This window comes from Festucalex cinctus, chromosome 3, assembly GCF_051991245.1.
Source record: "Festucalex cinctus isolate MCC-2025b chromosome 3, RoL_Fcin_1.0, whole genome shotgun sequence".
NCBI lineage: Eukaryota > Metazoa > Chordata > Actinopteri > Syngnathiformes > Syngnathidae > Festucalex > Festucalex cinctus.
In genome coordinates this window covers 2,850,857-2,865,504 of record NC_135413.1, presented here as the reverse complement: position 1 = coordinate 2,865,504, position 14,648 = coordinate 2,850,857, and the positions used below count along the sequence as shown (strand labels likewise).

Sequence of the window (14,648 nt, the reverse complement as noted above, 5' to 3'; positions counted from 1 at the left end):
CTCTCGCCTCGTCCCCCGACCCCGACCCCCGGCCCCCGGCCCATCCATCTTTCTCACCGAGCAGCAACAGCTTCACTTCCCGGGCGGCTTTCTCTCCGTCGTCCCGCAGGTTCCTGTCGATCATCTTGCTTCGCTCCTGCGCCGCCTTGTCGTCCGTGCTCAGAGTACATCCCATCTCGTTTGCCTTCGCCGCAGTCTGATCTCCCCCCCCCCGAGTAGAGTATTTTTGTAAAAATGGACGAAAGGCAACTTTTCTCTAGAAGTACTATACGACATGCAACAGCTACCACCGAGCTAGCATCCAGTAATGGGGAGGGAGGGGGAAAGGGGTGGGTTTACAGTTGTGATTGAAGCACGCCCTTATCTCCTATCTACCGATCACCTTTGCAGCCATTGCACGTATATATATTTTTTCTCTGTCGACTTGACGAGTTGTGAGTTAAGACGAAATCTATTTTATCCTCCTAAACGGAAAGTAAAATCACAGTCTGCTTAAAAATAAATAAATAAATCCTCGCTTCCGGTGTTATGCGCATGCGTAGATAGGTTCAAATAAAAAGACAACGTAGTGCCGTGAAACTGTTGTACACTTGTTTTGGTACTGTCCATCTTAGTGTCAGTTTATTTTGTCAGCGATTGTGTGATTTCATTCATGTTAACATTAAAAAGGACGTTGTGATTGCTTGGAAGAATGTATTGTTTGGTTTTATTGAAAATGGTATAGAGGAAAATAATTCGAACTACCTGTATCGAATAAATGTATTACTATTAATGTCCAATATCATATTCACTGTTGTAAATTCCACGGAGGGAAGCCATGCTTTACAGCCTTCTATATAACGAGTTTAAACAATACATTCTCTCAATCAAGTTCTCTGACAAACAAAAGGCTTTGAAAATAGTGGAGATTTGCTCTAATTTGAATATCTTTTTATAACTTCTCAGGCCCCTAGTATATTGGAGCATAACTTTTTGCTATTTTTCTTTTTTTCGTTTTCTGGTTTTTCTTTCTTTGTCTTTGTTCATTCTGTATTATCTTGACTGATTGTTTTAATGATGATGTTGAAGTTGTATTATGTGTTTGCAATTAAAAAAAAAAAAAAATCAACAGTCAACAATCATTAGTTCCATGGGAATTATGTCAACAAGCACCGCAGCTTATTCTTTATTTATTTTCGGAAATACAGTGACTTTATTACAGTAACACTTGTCCTGAGTGTGAGAATTTCAATGGCATCTGGTCTAGTTTTAACGACTGAATATCAGAGCTTACAAAATTCTTCTTTTCAAATCCAGTGAGGTCAGCAGGTATGAAAACAGATGCAAAATGCAATATTTATTCGGAGAAGATGAACAACATGTGGACACTCAAGCATAAAACTAGACCCCCCCCCCCCCCCCCCTTCTCATTTGTAGAAATCCATAACACAATTCTGATTTGCCTTTTGATCCTCCGTTCGTAACGTTGGACGGCTTTTTCATTAGCCTTCACGTTTAGCAATCCCGGATAGCCCATTTCAAGACGAGGAACAAGTCAAGGTGGCTGTCGATAGTGCTTTGAAACACTCAACTCAACTTTATTTATAAAGCGCTTTAAGAACAGGCATTGCTGTATACAAAGTGCTGTACATAAACATAAATATCAGTTTTGCAAACATTTTGAAGTTTGTTTGTTTGTTTTTTACGAGTAAATACATTTTACATCATTAAATATGTCATGTTTTGGTTTGGTGGGGGTGGGTTTTTGTTGTCTTTTGGTGTTTTTGGTCGTTTGTCATGTGTTCCTTGTTTCTTCCCTTGTCCCGTTAGGTCAAACCACGTCCACCTGAGTGTTTCTTCCCTTCCCAGTGTATCCACCAATCAGCTTCCCTTGCCACTTGTGTCTTGCCCAGCTGTGTCTAGTCATTGTCATTAGCCTGTGTGTATTTAGTCACCTGTTTTCCGTTCGGTTCTTGTGGAGTCATTGTGCTTGTAGTATCTGTTGTGCCTGTTCATGTTCATGTCCCTGTTTTCCTTGCCATGCTTTGTGTTTGTTTTTGATCTTGTTAATTTTTTCATAGTACCTTGTTTATAGTTTTTGTTAATTAAATCCCCTTTTTTTTACCTGCATCCCTGCCTTGCCCTGTTTTTTGGTTGCCCCCTGCATTTGGGTCCTGCCTCCAACACCCCCACTCCCGTGACAGAATGACTCCACCAGAACTGGACCCAGCGGGGGCAATGGCGGAATGGGAGCCCTGGGAGAAGGAAGGGCTTGAGGCCTGCGACCGAGCCATTGCCGGGCTAAAGGAGGTACTGGCTTTGGTCCGTGGCGTCGGGAGTGACGGGTCAGACAGGCCTCAAGGCCCTGAACCTCGTCTGCTGCAGCCTCTCGCCCCTGAACCTCATCTGCAGCAGCCTCTCGCCCCTGAACCTCGTCTGCTGCAGCTTCTCGCTCCTGAACCTTGCCTGCTGCAGCCTCTCGCTCCTGAACCTCGTCTGCTGCAGCCTCTCGCTCCTGAACCTCGTCTGCTGCAGCCTCTCGCCCCTGAGCCTTGTCTGCTGCAGCCTCTCGCCCCTGAACCTCGTCTGCTGCAGCCTCTCGCCCCTGAACCTCGTCTGCTGCAGCCTCTCGCCCCTGAACCTCGTCTGCTGCAGCCTCTCGCCCCTGAACCTCGTCTGCTGCAGCCTCTCGCCCCTGAACCTCGTCTGCTGCAGCCTCTCGCCCCTGAACCTCGTCTGCTGCAGCCTCTCGCCCCTGAACCTCGTCTGCTGCAGCCTCTCGCCCCTGAACCTCGTCTGCTGCAGCCTCTCGCCCCTGAACCTCGTCTGCTGCAGCCTCTCGCCCCTGAACCTCGTCTGCTGCAGCCTCTCGCCCCTGAACCTCGTGTGCTGCAGTCTCTTGCCCCTGAACCTCGCCTGCTGCATCCTCTAGACCCTGAGCCTCGCCGGGCGCCGCCCAGGGTCCCGGAACCTTGCCAGGCGCCGCCCAGGGTCCCGGAACCTCGCCGGGCGCCGCCCAGGGTCCCGGCGGCGCGGGCCCTGCGGCTGCCTTCGCATCTCGTCGGGCGTCGAGGACGCCCTCCTGACTGGCCCAGACGGGACTCTCTCGTCGGGCTTCGCGGACGCCCTCCTGAACGGGACTCTCGTCTGGCGTCATGGAGGCCCTTCTGAACTGCCTTTTGTCTGGGACGGATGGGTGGGCCGTGTTCCCACCTCCGTGCCCCCTTCCGCCCGCCCTTGTTTTTGGACTTATGTTGGACGTCTGGAAGCCGTCCCTTGAGGGGGGGGGGGGTTATGTCATGTTTTGGTTTGGTGGGGGTGGGTTTTTGTTGTCTTTTGGTGTTTTTGGTCGTTTGTCATGTGTTCCTTGTTTCTTCCCTTGTCCCGTTAGGTCAAACCACGTCCACCTGAGTGTTTCTTCCCTTCCCAGTGTATCCACCAATCAGCTTCCCTTGCCACTTGTGTCTTGCCCAGCTGTGTCTAGTCATTGTCATTAGCCTGTGTGTATTTAGTCACCTGTTTTCCGTTCGGTTCTTGTGGAGTCATTGTGCTTGTAGTATCTGTTGTGCCTGTTCATGTTCATGTCCCTGTTTTCCTTGCCATGCCTTGTGTTTGTTTTTGATCTTGTTAATTTTTTCATAGTACCTTGTTTATAGTTTTTGTTAATTAAATCCCCTTTTTTTTACCTGCATCCCTGCCTTGCCCTGTTTTTTGGTTGCCCCCTGCATTTGGGTCCTGCCTCCAACACCCCCACTCCCGTGACAAAATAAATAAGTCGTGAATAAAGAGATAAATAAATACATAAATAAGTAGACTAAACATCAAACTCATACACACCACAAAACACCAAGAACAAGTCTCATGACTCAGCGGATTTTATAATGTACAAACTCTATTATTATTTTATATAATCCTATCCAAATACATATATAGTCACAAGTACTTACTGGCAATAAAGTGAGCATCAGCATCAGACGGAATCCGGGCTTTTGAACGTGAAGTTATACCCTCCCTGCTTGCAGCCATTTCTTTCCCTTTTCGCGGCCCTTTCGGTGGGAATACAATATAAAAAGAAATCTTTTTTTATCAGGCCGACGGGCCGTACATGATTAGATATAAGCGTTCCAAAAGGGTTCTCCATGAAGGGCAGAGGTTCTATCCAGAACTATGGGCTTCTGGGGAACCCTTTTTTGGCAAATCAATCAATCAATCAATCAATCAATCAATCTTCAAGGGTTCTTTTGAGGCTCAGGGTTCCTGTAAGAACCGTTTCAATACAGATAACTCTTTTTGGAAGAAGGGGTTCTTCAAGGGCTGTTGAAAACATGGCTATTAGAAGATCCTTACCATCAAATTTTCAAATGTTTAGCTATGTTTCAGTATTCACTCAGAAATTCTAAGGAAATTGTACAATGAGATTATTGAGTAAATTAAAAAAAAAAAAAGTTACTCCAGCATTGAGGAACAAACTCATGACCTTCAGTTTGGGAGACAATCACTGCACCACCTGAGCTATGCCAATCATGTTTGTCCCTGTACTGCATTGCTGGTGTTTCCAAAATGAGGCCAACTTGGAGTTGCGAGGATTCCACCTGACACCAGCAATATACTAACACATTTGGTACACTGGCTGTCCCCAAACCTGAAGGTTGTGGCTTTGTACCTCACCCTTTGAGTAGCTTTTTTTTTTTTTTTTTTTTTAATAAACTGGTAAATGTACTCAATATATATTATTAAACGCCGGCAAATGTCAAAAACTGATTTATGACCCCCTAGAACCAATCAGAAGCCGTTATTTTGTATTAAGCCCCGCCCCCTGCCCGCCCCCCAGCCAATCAGAAACCGTTATTTTGAATTAAGCCCCGCCGACTTCCGCCTTCTCAACCAACCAGAAACCGTTATTTTGAATTAAGCCCCACCCCTACTCCCCACCCCCTAGCCAATCAGGAGTCGGAACAGCAAATGTCAAAATTTGATTGATGACCCCCAACCCCTCCTCATGCACCCCCTCCCCTCGCACCCCTAGCCAATCAGGAGTCGGAACAGCAAATGTCAAAAATTTGATTGATAACCCCTACCCCCCAACGAACATATGTTTTCGGGTCCCCCCTCCCCATCACACCCCTAGCCAATCAGGAGTCGGAACAGCAAATGTCAAAATTTGATTGATGACCTGTTTTCCGGTCCCCCCACCCTCCTACCGCCCGCCAGTGAACATATGTTTCCGGTCACCCCTATCCCCTCATGCCCCATCACCCCCCGTGCATATGTGCTTTCGGTGACCCCCCTACACCCGTGATTCAAGATTGTGACAGGAAGCACCCTCTCCCCCCTAGCAAGACCCCCCCATAGTTCTACCGTCTGCTAACCATAAATCGTTATCCTCCTGATAAAAAACTTTTCATCATGTCACAGGAAGGACACCCCCGCCTTTTGAAGTCTTGCAGGAAGCACCCCCCGGCCCTCCCCCCTTGCAAGACCCCGGAGTCGTGATATAGGCCCGGTAGATAAGGTTGTGACCCCATCACCCCTCCCCTTCCGTACTCCTGTCTATCCTCCTGATAAAAAACTTTTCATCAAACTGATAGCTCTCCTTCACATCATGTCACAGGAAGGACACCCCCGCCTTTTGAAGTCTTGCAGGAAGCGCGCCCCACCACCTTAGTGATACTTCACACTAAGTCGTGCGATAGGAAGCGTCCCCCGGCGCCTCTATCGGGTATGTGCGTGCGTGAATGTAAAATAGTACGAGGCTCTCTTAATCGAGTTAAAGTGTTGTGAATATTAAAAAAAATGTTATCCATTTGCTTCTTGTTTTTTAAAATAAATAAATAAAAGAAACTTACCGGTGTTTACGGGTGTGAAGTTGCGCCTCCTTTTTGACGGGTTTTTTCTTTTTTTAAAAAAATAAAAAATAAAAATAAAAAAAATAAAAAAAGAGGGTTGGTTTCTAACTGAAGGAGTTGGAGAGGGAAATACAGACGGAAAAATAAAACGATTATTCGTGCGTATAGGGTGGTTATTTAACCCATTTCTGAACCGCATCCCCTCTTGATCGGTTGAAGACGTGTGACAATGTAAAAAGGTAAAACCGACGGAGAGGAGTGACTCCCTCTCCCTGCGGTAAACGGCGCCATCTAATGGTCAAAGGATGTGGATGTGGATGGTAGGTATTACAATGTGATAAGTTTGTCTGTATTTTTAATTTTAAATAGAGTGAGGCGTGAAATTAATCGGTTGATGTTTTGTGCGTTGTATTTGATAGCAATGTAATAAAGAAATTTTGGTAGGATGAACACAATAAAGTTAGTCTAATTTTGTCTACAAAAGTAAATTAGGGTATTAAAATGTTGATAATGAATGTAAAACCTAAAAATTTGATTCAAAGGTATTCAATTTGTAAATTATACATTTTGGATGACGGAACAATGTATGGCATTAGAGTAGCGAAAATTTGTTTACCTTTTTTTTTGTGTTTAAAAAAGATAATAATTGTACTAGTTTAAAAAAATACTGATTTCTGGAGAGAATATGTAATCACAATCTCAGGCAGGAACTGCATGTGGACATTACCGCGGTGAACGGTGCCATCTAATGGTCAAAGGATGTGGATGGTAGGTATTAGAATGTGATAAGTTTGTCTGTATTTTTAATTTTAAATAGAGTGAGGCGTGAAATTAATCGGTTGATGTTTTGTGCGTTGTATTTGATAGCAATGTAATAAAGAAATTTTGATAGGATGAACACAATAAAGTTAGTCTAATTTTGTCTACAAAAGTAAATTAGGGTATTAAAATGTTGATAATGAATGTAAAACCTAAAAATTGGATTCAAAGGTATTCAATTTGTAAATTATACAGCCTGGCATTAGGGTAGCGAAAATTTGTTTACCTTTTTTTTTTGTGTTTAAAAAAGATAATAATTGTACTAGTTTAAAAAAATACTGATTTCTGGAGAGAATATGTAATCACAATCTCAGGCAGGAACTGCATGTGGACATTACCGCGGTGAACGGCGCCATCTAATGGTCAAAGGATGTGGATGGTAGGTATTAGAATGTGATAAGTTTGTCTGTATTTTTAATTTTAATTAGAGTGAGGCGTGAAATTAATCGGTTGATGTTTTGTGCGTTGTATTTGATAGCAATGTAATAAAGAAATTTTGATAGGATGAACACAATAAAGTTAGTCTAATTTTGTCTACAAAAGTAAATTAGGGTATTAAAATGTTGATAATGAATGTAAAACCTAAAAATTTGATTCAAAGGTATTCAATTTGTAAATTATACATTTTGGATGACGGAACAATGTATGGCATTAGAGTAGCGAAAATTTTTTTACCTTTTTTTTGTGTGTGTTTAAAAAAGATAATAATTGTACTAGTTTAAAAAAATACTGATTTCTGGAGAGAATATGTAATCACAAACTCAGGCAGGAACTGCATGTGGACATTATTGGTCAGACGTCTGCTTCTTTTTAAAACTAAGAGAATTGAAAGTATGAAACTTTGAGTTTCTTGATACGTTAATAGATTTATACTCTACTTAACCCTTAATCTTTAATCTTAAAGCCGATCTTTGCAACAATTTAACCAAAATCATCTTCTTATTAGTAGATTAACACCTTAGTCTCTTACAAAGGGTATTCCTGTAAGCCCTTGGCTAAGAGTTTTTTAGGAAGGATCCACGGTTTGAATTTATGACACCACAGATGTATTTGTACATGAAGAAGGGTGTGTACACTTTTAATTTAGGGCTGTAGCAATTCAAAATGGAATTTTCCACATTTACCAGATTTAAAGACATACTTATATGTTATCCTAAATGTGATTCACTGTGCAAAATAATAATACTAATGACACTAAATCACGAAAATACAAATAATTCCTACAAAACAAAAGAGGAACCTCATGGCGAGGCGTTGCTCACGTTCTAGTTGTAAACCTGCTTTGGGCATATACATTTTCTACAAATGTACCACTGAGAATATTTACGAGCTTGTAAATAAAATACTAAAGGGTTACCAACATGAAAAATTAAATTTTTGGAGCTTTTAGCTGTGTTAAAATGCTCTTACTTCACCAAATACATGACCGAATTGGAGTTTTCCTCCATTCCCCCCTCTCTGAGAAATTCTGCTCTACAAAACACCACGAGCTTGTAAATAAAATACTAAAGGGGTACCAACATGAAAAATTAAATTTTCGGAGCTTTTAGCTGTGTTAAAATGCTCTTACCTCACCAAATACATGACCGAATTGGAGTTTTCCTCCATTCTCCCCTCTCTGAGAAATTCTGCTCTACAAAACACCAGCCCCACCCAACCTGAGAAAACAAGCTGTTGGCGGTCTTTGACATCATAAGGTTGCCCTCTCTCACGTTTTTGTTGTACGTCTAGCTATGTATTTTATGTTTTTGAGCTGTTGTATATAAGATTGCGTTGTACATAAGAATTTTACCCTCTCTTACGTTTTTTGATGCGTTACAAAACTAATAAATGTACTGATTTTTAAAAAAAAAAGGATTAGCCTTACCCCGTGTTTTCACTGGATGCGGTTGCGGTGCGGTTGCGGTGCGGTGCGTCTTGACTGCGTGCTCCGGACGGGTCAATTTTTTTGTCAATCCACACCGGCTCCGCACAGCTGCGGTCCGGCAGCTCCGTCGCCGCCCACTTCCCAACGTGTCTCGCGGGACCGCGCGCGCGCGATCATGTGGCATTTCACAACGAGAGGTGGACTTCTTTTGATTTAAACTTTTCTTCTTCTTCTGCTATGAGATTCCATGCAGCATCCTTTTTTTGGTTGTCCTTGTAAAGTATATTAATAACGAGAGTCGGGTCAGTGCGGGTCCACTCTTTATTTCTGTCTTCCGTGTCCGGCTGCCGCTCAGTACGGCAAGCGAGACGGGCACAACAAGCAATCGCGAACATCAAACTCACAATACATTACAGTCCTTATAAAAAGGATGTGCCGTGTCATATATTATTTTGTGGTTTTCCACCTCCAATATAAACCTCTCCTCGTCCATGTTCACTGGTGTCTAAACCGTGAATGAGCACATGGCCCGGCGACGCCCACGTCACGTTTTGCTGAAAAACTTGCGAAATAGGAGCTGGCGAGTGTTTTATTCTGAAAGGTAACCGGAAATTTATTTTGAAACTGCCTCGGTCTTCCTGTCCCGCTCGATGTGTTTTGTGCTCGCTTGCCATTTGCCGGAGGCCTACCGCTGCGGCGTCCGGCAAAAATAGAAAATAGGTCTATCCTTGCGGAAGGCTTGCGGCACGCCGCAGGCCTTCCGCAGTCGACACGCAACGCACCCGCAAGCGGTGTAAACTGCACCATTCGAATGAATGGAATCTATTTGCTTGCGTCGCCGGACCGCACCGCAACCGCACCGCAACCGCATCCGGTGAAAACCCGGGGTTAGAGAAGGTGTTGGTGGCACTCTCATGAGCAGAGCGCGCAAGTTGTTTTCGCCCCTCTGCAAATGCGTAGACGTATAAAATGTTATTTTTCTGTTTCTAGTTTTGTTACCGCTAGTGCTATAATTTGTGTCTATACGATTTTTATCGCATATCTCTATGTATTTTTGTTGTTGTTTAAGTTTATGAGGTTTGTATATACGAATGAGCTGTGTGGAAATGGGTTTTATCCTCTATCGTTTTTGTAATATTTAAAAAAACTAATAAATATACTGTTTTTTTTTGTTTTTTCTTAAACTGATTTATGAAAAGGACTTGTAATCGCAAACTCTTTTTTTTTTTTTTTAAAGCAGTAACTGATTTAGGAGGAGGAGGGGCAATGTATTGTGGGGATCATACTTTTTGAAATCTTTAAGCTGTTGATTGTAAGAGTCTTCTATCTTGATGTTAGCCTTTTTATCTGAATATGTATGAATGAAATATCTTCTAATTATTAGCTCGGATTCTTTCAATGGATAGCCCTGTAACCCTTAGGTTAGTAGTTTTTTAGAAAGTATCCGGGTATGAAATATGTTTTTATTCTGTTAGGAATATGGCGCGTACGTGAAGAAGGATGATGTAGTTTTATTTTTGCTTTGTTTCCGTTTTAGTTTTTTAGATGGGTGAAGGCATCGTTTTAAGGTGCCAGGTGTATTTTGTGCAAATAATATAGGGATACTTACTTTTTATTTTTATGTGTACTTGTATAAACGGTTATTTTTCTGTTTCTAGTTTTGTTACCGCTAGTGCTATGTTTTATATTTTGTGTCTACACGATTTTTATCGGATGTCTCTATGTATTTTTGTTGTTGTTTAAGTTTATGAGGTTTTGTATATACGAATGCGCTGTGTGAAAAAGGGTTTTACGCTCTAACGGTCTTGTAATATTAAAAAAAAACCTAATAAATATACTGTTTTGAAATCTTTAAGCTGTTGTTTGTAAGAGTCTTCTGTCTTGATGTTAGCCTTTTTATTTGATTATGTATGAATGAAATATCTTCTAATTATTACCATGGCTTCTTTCAACGGATACCCCTGTAAGGCTTAGGATTGTAGTTTTTTAGAAAGTATTCGGGTATGAAATATGTTTTTATTATGTTCGGGACATGGTGCGTACGTGAAGATGGGCGATGTAGTTTTATTTTTGTTTTGTTTCCGTTTTAGTTTTTTAGGGGGATGCAGGCATCGTTTTATGATGCCAGGTGTATTTTGTGCAAATAATATATGGATACTTACTTTTTATTTTTGTTACCGATAGTGCCTTGTTTCGTGAAACCTTTATGTTTTTTTTTTTTTTTTTTTTTTTTAACTTCCCCCTCGAGGACAAATAAAACGTCTTTAGACTTAGCGCTAGCGAAGATGTAGCACGTTTAACACTCAAATGTAGTAATAGTTTTATCGGTGCACGACGAGAGATCCCAAGTCTTTGTGAGTTTTTTTTTTTCTTCTTTTAAATACTTAGAAATACCCATTGTTAAATTAGCCTATAAGATATTATTGAATATGATAGTCTGTAAGATTAGCTATACTAAATCACCCCTGGGTTTAAAACACAAAACTACGAGATTTATTCAGAGCGTAACATTCTACCGCGAGGATCTTTTTTAATCTTAAAACCGCTCTTTGCAGCAATTTACCTAAATATATAGTGAACAAACGTGTATCTTGTCTGACTATGGGACAATTAACTTTTGATTGAGCGATTTATTTTTTTTCCTTACGAATCGCGCGTACTTTCCGATGGTACGCGTAGGTAAACAATTTTTTACACGCATATTTAAACATCGGGACTCTTTAATTTACCTACTACGCGTGGGTTTTGTTTTTTTTGTTTTTTCAGGAATTTGGGAGAACACGCAAAGTCTACCCAACAAGGCCGGAGGTAGGACTCGATCTCACAACCCTTTATGCTAAGAAGCCAGCTAACGTACCGCCCTGATTGTGAAATAACAGCTACTATATTACTTAATTTGAATGAATAATATTATTTAAGACGTCTACCCATCTAACGCTTTAAAAATAGCGACATAATTCAGATAAAAATATTATTCGTACTATATTGGTTTTTTTACAATAGTTTCTGAGTTCTCACAATAGGTGTTCGATGATACTATTTTATAGTTTTATGTTTTTCTCACAAGTCAGCAGACGATGTTGAGGGTAAGTTGTAAGCGGTCATGGGGCTAGAACTCCGGTAGGGTCCGTCGATAAAGGTTACGTTTGCCTCATCCTCTTCGACGTCCGAACGCTCAGGACTAGATGTTGTAAGATTTGGCGGCTCGCTAAAAGTCTGCATACTTCTGGAGAGTCGTGGGGATGTCCAGAACGTTCTAACTCGATCCCCCGGAGGTGGTGGCACTGGTAAATCTCCTCAAAGATTATTAAACGCTCGCAATGTTAGTTTTTTTTTCTCGAAGGGGGAGTGTTAGATAACGCCCGAGCGGATAAATACTTTTATTAGCACGAGACCCCACTGGGGGCGTGGTTTTTACCAAAAAACAACAACAACAACAACAAAAAAAAACAGATTTTTTAAAAATGAAAGTCAGAGAGTCTCCTTGATTCCTTTGCACATTAAAATCAATATGCGACTATTATAAAAACATTTACCGTAAAATAAAACATCTTTGAATAAGTCCCCCTGTTTTAATCCGGGATAAAACATTTAACGATAATATTCGTCAGTAAAAACACAAGCGGTCTATAGTCTAAGCCGACGTTTAAAGCGTGTAAAGACGTCGCTAAAGAGTAAACTCTCGGAATAACTTTAAATTGTAAAACGTTAGCCTCACGAATAATTAGTCAATACAGGAATCGAGTAGGTAAATGTTAATTACAAATTTTAACGGTATACGTACACATTCAATAAAAATACAAACGGGCATTTAATACTCGGCAAAGTCATGCCTAGAATTTTTAAAATCCGTAAAAATATGTAAACACGTTTTGTTTTGGATTGTTTTGGAGGGACCGAGTATTTTGAAACATTTCATAGTAAACCGTAAGGTGAACTAAAAAGTTTCATAAAGGTAATAATTTGACTTTATAAAAAAAAAAACAAAAAAAAAAAACAAAAACAAAAAAACAGTACCTAACTAACTCAACTCGAGTTTTATTTTATACAGCGCATTCAAACAGTCTAAGCCATCGTAAACTTAATATCAAAAGTAGGTAAATATACGAATAAAAACGGGTCTGAAATGAATAAGAAGTAGATGTGTAAATAAGTATCCATATATTATTAACATAAAATACATCAGACAGCTTAAAATGATACCAAGTAAACCAGATAACTTAAAAATAAATAAAATACCACAAGTAATTAAATATTCAATTCAATTCAAAAACGTTTTTATTTGTCCTCGAGTGGGAAGTTAAAAAAAAAAAAACACGAAACCAATGAACATTAAAAAAAATAAATAAATAAAAAATAAATAAATAAAAAAACGAAAAATAATAAATAACAATAAAAAAACAAAAGAAAGTGCTCCGTGCTTCACACTAAAGTGCTACGTGTCAGTCAGTCTGTCGCAATTTGGCCCGGGAGGGGGGGTCACTGTTCAAGAGATTTAGTGATCTGGGGACAAATGTAGTCCTCCTCCTTCTCCGCCGCTGAAGCCACTCAAACATTCGATGAAGTGAGTGAGAGGGATCGAGCAGGATTCGGTCACAAAAGGAAGATAAGGCTCTGACAGGGTGTCCAATGATTTTTGAACAGACTTTAGTGATATTAAGTAGACGAGTCCGGTCTCGCAGGGGTGATGGAATGGAACCAAGAAGTGAATGGGAAAGTTAGAATACGCACTCATATACAAGTAACTAACATACGTCTAAAAGCAAAAGTAGGTAAAAATTGATCAGAAATCAATAAGTATCCATATATTATTTGTACAAAATACACCGGCCACCTTAAAACGATGCAAAGATGTGTTTTAGGATGATAGCGAAACGTCATAAATGTAATACAAGATAATCATACCGGTGAGAAAAACATAAAACTATAAAATAGTATCATCGAACACCTATTGTGAGAACTCAGAAACTATTGTAAAAAAAAACAATATAGTACGAATAATATTTTTATCTGAATTATGTCGCTATTTTTAAAGCGTTAGATGGGTAGACGTCTTAAATAATATTATTCATTCAAATTAAGTAATATAGTAGCTGTTATTTCACAATCAGGGCGGTACGTTAGCTGGCTTCTTAGCATAAAGGGTTGTGAGATCGAGTCTTACCATGTCGCTTCCTGCTTTCCTAGTGTGTAGACGCAATCTGCTCTGCTCCTGCTTTGCTTTGCATTCTTTCAGCTGATAACTTCTTTTTTTTCTTTCTTTTTCTGGGATTTTTCCTGGACATTTGCCTCGATGTGGCTGTACTACCTTTTTGTTTGGTAGATACAACCAGCTGGGCGCATTTTTCAACATTTTTTATTTTTTTTGGAAACTCCTCACGATAACGTGAGCACGGCCTGCTAATCAGCACGCGACTGCTACTAGCAGCATGGCTGGACGAATGATGCCTTCCATCTCGACCGATGAATACCACAAACTTCTTCAGAAGATGGCAGTGCTGGAGACAAGAATGCACCGCCTTGAAATGTTTGTGGAGGTGAATGGAAAATCGTGGAATGACACCACACTGCCAATGTCTCCAAACGGTGGTCATGAGCATGCTAACAAACAGCTAGCTCCATCCACCGACCCTCTGTGGAATGTGCTGGGAGCAAAGCCAAAACTGAGGAGTCGTCGCCCAACAGCTGGACCTGACCGCCAACTAATGCCTGAGGAAACACGTCGGCCTATGCAAAAGGCTACCTCAACCCCAAGAAATCAGTCTTGGACGTTGGTACCAGCAAGAAAAAGGAAACCGTGTCTTGGCCGACGAAGACAAAATACTGATATCGAACTGAGAAATAGGTTTGCCGTGCTGTCGCCGAGCCAGCAAGCCTCGGGGGATCACAGCACCAGTCAAAGGTATGAAACCGGACCTCCTCAGCAAATCCGTTCAGCTACTGAAACACAAACACTGATAATAGGCGACAAAGCCTTGTTTGGTGTTAAACGTCTGTGCAGCAGAAAAAACACAAAAGTTCTGTGTTTTGCTAATGACATGGTGCTGGACATTTCTGAAAAAGTCGACAAGATTGCTACTGACTACCCGACTGTGAGATCGATTGTGATTCACACAGGAGCATTCGATGTGTTGAAA

The 14,648-nt window shown here is 41.0% G+C and overlaps 1 protein-coding gene across 1 annotated transcript in view; it reads right to left on the bottom strand.

The window, feature by feature from the left end:
* Window positions 1-510, bottom strand: part of LOC144015451 (guanine nucleotide-binding protein G(i) subunit alpha-1) — an 87,164-nt gene extending 86,654 nt beyond the window's left edge. The window contains exon 1 of the mRNA XM_077515475.1: window positions 58-510. Within this exon, the coding sequence (XP_077371601.1) occupies window positions 58-175 (118 nt within the window). The 5' untranslated portion in view covers window positions 176-510. The remainder of the gene's footprint in view (window positions 1-57) is intronic.
* Window positions 511-14,648: the final 14,138 nt, after the last annotated feature.